We start from the raw sequence: 9,158 nt of genomic DNA, 5'->3' as shown, positions 1-9,158 counted from the left end.
CAGTCACCGAACGGACTAACTGAATACGTCTAAACTATTATACTAGAATTAATCACATGATTAATTTAGAATTCCTCACATTATGACACGCCTTCTAGCTAAACTGCGTGTACGCTACACTGACGAAGCACACTGAAGTATGTGTGAACGCTTTGACATGGTGGGGTATTGACCCTCTGTAGACTTGTCCCTAGTCCCACAAGTTCTAGGGATGCTGGGCGAGACAATTAATGGATATAAATGATGCACCATTGAATCACATGTCGATATAACTGTTTTTTATGAAGTAAACAGTTTAACTTCATCAACAGTCATATATTAAAAAGCAAAATGAATTTCAGGCGGAAATGTTATTCCAGCATTTGATTACTCTTGGGACGACAAGGTTTTAATTGTTGCTATGCAGCTATATATCCAATTACCAAAATGGCCCTAGTCTATTGTTATCATTGGTGTTGTTTTATTTATCATATTACATCTATTACCTTTTCCGCAGAATCTAAATCATGTAACACTTGCGTTTAATTTCTGAATTGTAACACATTGTTTCCAAGGTTTCGTTAATAATTGACAACATGACTCTAATTCTGTAATATGAGATCAATGATACGGAGTTTACATAAATTGATAGAGCGAGGCCGACTATCACCCTAGCCCAAGGCTGATGGCCACAATTCATCAAATGGAGATCGATTAAAATCATATCAATTTCGTATAAGATATTTAGTTAAGAATAATCTTATTCAGTTTTGTAACCAAGTCACGTAATGTACATGAATCTAGGAGATTATTGTAAGATTCTAAAGCAGAATCTCACAATACACTTAATGTGAAGATTGAAGGTGTAAACTACATCCTATGGAAATCGTATGGAGATTTTCAATCTGGCTGATACTCAGCCTTTACTCTTTAATCTGGCTGATACTCAGCCTTTACTCTTCAATCTGGCTGATACTCAGCCTTTACTCTTTAATCTGGCTGATACTCAGCCTTTACTCTTTAATCTGGCTGATACTCAGCCTTTACTCTTTAATCTGGCTGATACTCAGCCTTTACTCTTTTTTCTCGATGTTAAAAACGACTGCATGTTTATAAAATCTGAAGGGACACCATTTCGCAATTGCTCCCCTCCCCTAAAATGAAATTTCTTAATCCAAGAGCTGTAGGCCATAGGGTAATATCATCAGTACATGTTTGGGTAATAAATGCTTCAGTTTCTTGGAATTAGAAGAAGGGAAGATGTTTAGGGTCAGCTGTCACCATCGACCATGAAAGTGTTATGAAATATGGAGGGGCGAAAATGCTCAATCAGCATGGCAAGTTCCTACTTGAACAATTTTAAAAATAAAAACACATGTCGGAAAAATAGTTTTGATTTAATGAGGAAGTATTGATATGTGTCAGGGTCACTCCTACACTCTCTAGTGACCCAAATACCAGAGAGAGGAAATATCGTATCGCAGTTTCCTATCACGCCTATTTAGTTTATACCCACTCAAAGAAAAAGCGCAAATGAACCCGGAATAAAAACATGGCCCCCCCAACATCAGAACGGCCTGTATATCGATCAGCTGTATTGACCCGCGTCAAAGGCCCCTGGGACACTTTAAACAGATCGATGTCAGATGTGATCTATGTTTGAAAACAAAAGCGTAAATATCGTACTAGGGGCAATTATCAATGTTGGCTACTCATTCACAGAATCATTTCCTATGTTATGTACCAGGAAGAAGCGCTTCAATATCATGGGTAAACCTGAAGTATACGTTTTTTCTCTCATCAAAATAACATGCATTACTCACAGTTCCGCTTTCTAATTTTGTCAATTTTGCGGGGGTAGCATCTCCCTCAATAAAAAGACCCCCCAATTCCGTAGCAATAGCGAGAGTAATATCGCTTTGAACAGGACTTGTGATGAGGCTACAACCCCCTGTTTAGAGGCACGTTCCTGTAGATGTAGAGATGTCTACTGAGGTGCCGCTACCACCACAATGACAACTCCCTCAATAACGTCCATATCCTGGTAGAGACATTTCACGGAATTATCAAAACTGAAAAACCTGGACGAGCTCCAAAATCTCAGAGGAAATTCATAACCAAATAGGAGACACGAGGCACAGCATGTCCGAAGTTTCATCATGAAAGGTCCCAATAGCGCCAGCTCCCTGCCACCCTCTCTCCAAAGGAGGTTCTGGATATTTGGGGTAGTTCTAGCGATTGTTGTGGTTAGTTTTGTGGTGTTTGGCATTGTTGTGTGGACTAAGATTGACCGTCTTCAATCTTCACAGAAGATACTTGAGAGTGGATCAGAGGCTACTGTTGACCCTGAAGACACCGAATCTGACGTAAGTTAAGTTTACAAGGGTTTGTGACCTTCGGCAAACCATTTTACGGGATTGACAGTGTTATTCAATGAGTGGCCGGCATACTTGCACAGTACAACCACAAGGGGAAAAGGTTAGAGCTCACACTCTGAAGGCCGTGGGTTCGCCACGTATTAGAACAAAACTCGCAGTTGCAGCCTTAATTGTAAAAATACTGTTTTAACAAAGCTTAATTATTTTGACCATTATAACAGAGGCCCTCTAAAACAAAGAATCTGCAGATAATTCAGCTATTACAGACCAACAGGCGACCAACTTTCGACCTGTTGATGATGATGATTATGATGATAAGTTGATTTTGTGATGCTGCCTGACAGCGGGGATCTTGGCAAGGAGATCTAGCAAGTTCTTCTCACTCTGCTTGTCACCGCCAAAAACGCCCAATTACTCATTAGCTTTATGTATGATTGCGAGGTGCAATGGTCTTTATGGGATGTTTTCCGATCGTTCTTAGGGGTAAAAGTTTATTCTAAAGACATACTGAACCCTTAAGTAAGAACACATTATACGCAGGGTACAGCAAAAGCAACGTTTCCTTACCGATTGGCATGTTTTCATAGTTAATTTGGTTTTCTCCAGATCAAATTTTGGAGATTTTGGACCCGGCCAACCTGGTCGAAATCTGAGATTCAAGATCTTCATAAAAAAAATCGTATCATGATTTTTAACTCTGGCACTCCTGGTGATAGCGACACATTAACCTGGTAACTTGAAAACCAGGAAGTGGCACACTAAACCCTCATCGAGTTCCCCGTGTGGGCGTGATTGACACCCGTGGATACACATTTCGAATATGAAAGTTGACAAGGCGACCGAGGAAGAAACTATTTTAACATAACTCTTGGTGTCTGGTTTAAAAAGAGAAGGTTATTGGTCGACATCTGGCGACCTGATATTTTGGATTTTCATTAATGATAATGATAATAATGATAACACAAAAAACAAAAGGAAAAACCCATCCGATTCTGAACTTGGTGTTTGGTTTAAGATTACCTGTTTTAGATGTCAAAGATAGTGACAACCCAAAGAAGAAAACAAAAGAATTTGGTTGCGCTGGGATCTTCATTAGGTACGGGTTTATAGTGAACTTCTGTTTGGTTGTTCTTTTAGGATGAAGATATGAGCCTGTTGAACTTAGAAGAGCTGGCTACTCTCCCTGTCAGGAGGGACGGCGAATACGCTCACGATGAGGGGAAGAGGGAGATTAGAAAGGGTCAAAGAAGTCGTTCGTGCGGTCGCTGCTGCCGAGGTAGGAGTCCTAGCATTCACCTATTCAACTTTTTTGACTTTGAAAATGTTTCAACATTTTGAACTGACTGAAAGTTGAAAAAATACACTGTACATTCTGTTGTACACTTAACTTCACAAAAGCTCGCCTCCTTGTTAACTGTATTGTTCGAATTGTCGTTTTGTAGTGTCAACCATCTTGTCCACGTAAACGAACGGAGTGAACATGATAATTGCACTTAGATTCTGTAGAGGCCAATCGTCAAGGTCTTCAACTTGCAATCATAAAATCGTACATTCGTAAACCGAGACTGTCAAGTGTCTTGACTTGTTTTTTTGTGTTGGAGAACACAATCTACTTCGATAGCGTCCTCCTTTGATACTTACATCAAATCAAGTTTCCTTACGGTAACAGAAAAAGCTGTTGCTTGTGATCGACTTCTATCCTAGTAGTAACTTGTCAGTGGTAATCAAGCAATATCTATCAAAATTTGTAGTGATGGGAGCAGGGGAGGGTCTTGGCCTCCATTCTGACTCGAACTTATCTACCTGTTTCAGATTGTGATTGTTCAACGAACAGTGGCGTTTTACGGGATCCGGGTAAGTGGAGATATTTTTGATAAAACTTACAAATTAAAGTATAGGAATCTTTTCGTATTTCGTTTCATGTTGCATATTCCATCATGGCTCACTTTAAAGTGAAGGCATCGTGCTCAAACTGAACAGTGAAACACTGTCGACATCCTACGTGAATAGATGAGAGAAGCTAAAACGCTTGTTATTCTTATATTCGTGAAATTTTATTCATTTTCTAGTTAAACAAGAGAAATGCATAGAATGCTGCAAAGGTAAGGGGAGTCTCTGAGAGAATATTCTTTTTCTCAATATATACATTGTCCAATAACCTATTTACATCACCAGTTGATATTAATTGAGCGAGAAACTGTGCATTTCGTCTTTGTTACCAAGCCAATCAAACGTTATGTCTACACTTCTAACAAGACATTACTTGCAGTCACGAAAGACAGCCAATTGCAATCACCTAGCCATGGCTTGCCTTACGTTAACACTTTTAACAAGACCAGCCTTGGATTCACAAAATATAGTCACCTGCGCTGTCATCACCAGGGTTGCATCGCTTACATTTGCTGCAAGACCGGAATGGTATTCACAAAAGATAGTCATTTTACTTTTCAGAATGCGGAGAGGATAAGATGTGTGTGGCCAAGACTTGTACGTATTATACATGCACATTTGGCTTTTTACATGCATTGGATTTGATCAAATAGTTTCTCTGCATTCACGGCGTGTGTGAGGGACTGCCTGGCCATTTTACAGTCTAGCATTCACAGATCTTGGCTCGTTGAAATGATTACTCGAATGATACGTTGTAATCTGCGTAAATATCCTATATCTCGCTGAGAACCTTTATTACATCACCAGTTGAGGCTCCTATATTGTATCTGGACAATATAGTTTAGTCACTTTCATCCATCTAAGATATTAAGTCATGAGCATTGTAATGAGCCAATTTAGATTTGATTGACGAACCGAGGGATTAATTCCAATACATGAATAATCCGTCACCTTCCTCAATTAGGTTACAGGTTGAGCTGCTTACACATGAACGACCTAAATTCTAGATCAGCTTTGTTTAAAAAATTCAATGGCTTTGGACATGGGCCAGTCAATGTTTTGTTCATCTATAACATAAGTTCCAAAATGTCCTTTCAGGCCAAGTGCCAGTAACATTTGCTTGCACAGTTGGGGGTACAGCATGTAAATTACTCTCAAACATGTTTTTGTATTTTCAGTGCGAGAGCTGATACCAGAAGTGGTGAGAACACAATTTTCTTAATTAAATAACCAATTGCACATGGCCGTGTTAATCAGTAGCCTTGTTGTGGAGTGCTTTAACGTGACGACATCACCTGTACTGGTTGAGGGACAGACAAAAGCCAGCAAGCCCAAATATTTATGACAGCATTTGATTCAGTTGAATTAGGCATGACAAATCATCGTTCTACCCCCCCCCCCCCCCCAACATGGCTGGCTGTGAAAACGCTCAACTGCGTTATATATTCTCGTTCAGAGTAACCGTTCTTGCACACCCTGGTCGAAAATCCCGATCAAATCTTCTGATTTTGTTATTTGATTTGATTAATGGCATTTATCTGTAAACAACTTGAAGAAATATGTCATCAGCGGTGCATGGTACTCGCAAGATGAGGTAAAAAGAAACAACGATATCGAATCATTGACATCGGCATAAATGGGACAAATGTCAAGATATGATTTCTGGCATTCCCTAAAGTGGGAAGCAGCACTCGAAACATAAGGCCAACGCCCACGCCCTCCGACTCTGCCTGGACATGCAACATGCGCGCGTCAAAGCTTTCATCGATTATCCAGCAATGACTGTTCAACGATTCAATCGGAATCAATGTCGTTTCCATGAAACTATTTCCAGGTAGCGCGCGTTTCAGCATACTCAACTTCCCGTTGCGTTATCAAAAGCGCTCTATGCCACATGTTGGCTGGAATTGTCAATACAAAGCAATATTCCAGGACAGTATTTATTGTAAATCAAGGATATTAAAAAAAACTGGGTCATTCTAAATCCCAGGTACCACATACCAACCAGCAATGTCTTCATTGCGATGTAAATCTACTGTAATAATTGGGCCTCGTGGAAAGATGATGAAAGTATTATAGGTTGATCAAAACTTATTTATTAACAGGTCTATTTCAACACTTGCATCTTCATTTTAACATCATCTCTGCAGTTTCGACCGCTGATAGGCCACTTCATCGGGGTCCATGCTTCAAAGGTCAAAGGTGAGGTTACCACGGATTCTATTCATTGAAGCTGTGCAGAGATATTAAAGATATTAAAGATACCCAAGAACACACTGGTACTCAAAGTTCATCTCAATAAGTCAAATTCCCACTTTCATAGGAGGTAGTCCAAGGATAGGGACGTTTTGATCTCAAAGCTTTGCGTGAGAAGATGTCAGGCGCTTGCTCAGAGTTCTTATTTGCAGAGCATAAAACAAACAAGTCAAAGCCAAATCTAAAGTTATGTACTGTCATATATGGCATGCCTGGGTTTCCCTATCAAGACAAACTACAAGGCTGGAATTGTGAGGAACCAGTCTACAATGCCACAATCTATACCATTTCCCTTGTACCATGTCAAAGGCTGTACTCAATCAACTGACAATGACTGATGAACATATCTTATTCCACCAAAGGTAACCGTGCATGTTCGGATCCGCAGAAGGATGCAGGGACGGGGTCGCTCGCTCTGACCATTGATGGTAAGCTTCATAGGTGTAACTAACTGGTAGCTCGAAACGGATATTTTACGTGTTTTTGTCCAAGTTAAAGTTTCATTAAATTGTGAAATCCGTTTGTTTGTTACGGAACGAAGGTATGATGAATCGAGATAAAGCTTACATGACGTGCAAAACATTGTCGGATCAGACTAAACGCCATGGTTTCTTGCAACTGAGTGTCTAAACCAGGGCAAGTAAAAGATCCGACACAGGTGAACAGTAGTCTTAAGTGTGCTCCACACCTCCGGCAAAGTTGTACGACGGCGGTTATGATGATGATGATGATGATGATGATGATGATGATGATGATGATGATGATGATGATGATGATGATGATGATGATGATGATGATGATACATTCTTTCTTTCAGGCTATGGATGGGTCTTTCATAAAAGGCAACCCTGATAAAATCTACCATTTCGAGCACCATCTTACTATCATACTTAGTTTTCCTCTAATAATATACAGAACGGACTTTCCAAAGAGCTGTGAGACATATTATTCGTGACGATATATTTTAACCTTAGAATTATTTTATTCTTTAGTTGGTTTAACCTGCTATTGGAAATATTCTAAATGGATGGGGAAGGCTGCGAAACGACTATACAAGCTGAATAGGAACGGGACAGTTCTAGTTAGAGACGGGGGTCTCTACTTCATTTATGGACATGTAAGTTCACCAATTCAGCTATCAAGAACTGAGCAATAAAAAGAACCAGCCAAAGGTTTATTTAGTTACTTATATCAAAGGCCTACAGCGCTCTGCCAGAAGCTTATAATCTTATTTCAGTATTTGGTCGTATCCTATGAAGAGCTATTTGGCTGCATTTTCCTCCCCGAAAAAGTCTAGCAGAAACAAAACCGAAAAAATTAAATTGGTCTTAACCAGCTTATTGAGGTCCACTTGACTAATGCCAGCCTGTTACATGAGCGCTCTTTTATGTTTTACTATTAAGAGCTACAAATACGCCTACGTATTGATTAGCATCATATAACCTTCTTAAAATAAAGTAATGATTTGTAGCTTTATAAATCCAGTAAACACTAGTTCTTTTTCTTCAGATGGCAGTGAATGAAACCAAGCAAGTGGCCAGAGAAGCCCTCGTCATGAAGAGAGGTGGTAAAGTGACCGAGCTTGCTACATGTGCAAACACAGCTGGCTATCCGCTTGATCCATCAGGAGAGGTCATGGACCCGGCAGGGTCGTTCAGGACCTGCAGCTTAGCAAGGTTCGCCGAGTTGGAGGCGGGGTCCGAGTTGTTCTTAGGAGTGTGGCGGAATGTGGTCGGAAAGAAAGCGCTGAAAACGACATTTCATGGTGAAAGTTTGGCGTACTTTGGTATCATTAAATACTGAGCAGTGTAAGAATGTTGTACTGATCCAGCACGATACTTCAAGTTACAGTAGAACGAGACAATGAACAAAATCGGCTGGCAATTTGTGGACACCGATGCCTGATTACGTCTCTTGGACAGATATTTATCAGGGAGATAACAAAACTTCAGGGAGAACAAAGCACGCTTGATAAAAAAATCCATATTCTACTTATAGGCAACCCACTGGAATGGGTACAGAGGGTCGATGAAATGAAAAGACTTTTGTTACCGGGCAGCATACAAACTTTTGGGCCATTGTTTTTACAGTTGTTTACTTGCCACGCAATTTCCTTTGTGTATCTTATACAGTTATGTAGATGTTATAAGAATACATTTATAATACTTTCATATAAACTCACGCTGTTGTCATGCAACAACTTTGTAATAGTACCAGAACGACATGTTGTCTTAGTGACTAACGTTCTTCTGATCTGATATACCACCTATCACTTGAATTAGAGAACGCTAGCCAATACTTAGTATAATGTCAGGCATCTCGGCAGATAAGTTAAGTAGAGGATAGATTACTGACTCTCTCTCTCTCTCTAGCTTGCTTCCTCTTTCATTTGGAGTGCGGACGAACCGTACTTGCACTGATCCAAAAATGCTAGGCATAAGCGATATACTTGATATTTGACCCTAGTGAGTAAAATATCGTACCAGTCTAGTGGCTAGTCCTGCTGCAGTAATGTGCAGAACCCGTACAATACTGGAAAAAGAAGACTATTCTAGTCAGTCGTACTTCAGTTTACTAAAAAGCTCGGTTTAAATACCGAGTGATGTACGTTTTCTTCGTCTGAGAAATTCTAATTTATGAAGTGATGCCACAAAA

At 39.9% G+C, this 9,158-nt stretch overlaps 1 protein-coding gene across 2 annotated transcripts; it reads left to right on the top strand.

Moving 5' to 3' along the window:
- Positions 1 to 2,016: 2,016 nt before the first annotated feature.
- Positions 2,017 to 8,920, top strand: LOC135494883 (uncharacterized). Of its 2 annotated transcripts, none has more exons than XM_064783192.1 (10): positions 2,017 to 2,345; positions 3,495 to 3,633; positions 4,170 to 4,211; positions 4,427 to 4,459; positions 4,809 to 4,844; positions 5,426 to 5,448; positions 6,398 to 6,449; positions 6,866 to 6,931; positions 7,496 to 7,620; positions 8,013 to 8,920. In XM_064783192.1, exons 1-10 carry the CDS (start codon positions 2,139 to 2,141, stop codon positions 8,304 to 8,306), a joined length of 1,017 nt encoding a protein of 338 aa, XP_064639262.1. In that variant the 5' UTR covers positions 2,017 to 2,138; the 3' UTR covers positions 8,307 to 8,920. The 2 variants fall into 2 exon arrangements, with proteins under 2 accessions (XP_064639262.1, XP_064639260.1); XM_064783190.1 differs by having other exon boundaries at positions 6,353 to 6,449.
- Positions 8,921 to 9,158: the final 238 nt, after the last annotated feature.

Source organism: Lineus longissimus, chromosome 10 (genome assembly GCF_910592395.1).
Source record: "Lineus longissimus chromosome 10, tnLinLong1.2, whole genome shotgun sequence".
NCBI classification, from domain to species: Eukaryota; Metazoa; Nemertea; class Pilidiophora; order Heteronemertea; family Lineidae; genus Lineus; species Lineus longissimus.
This window is presented reverse-complemented; position numbering and strand designations above follow the sequence as displayed.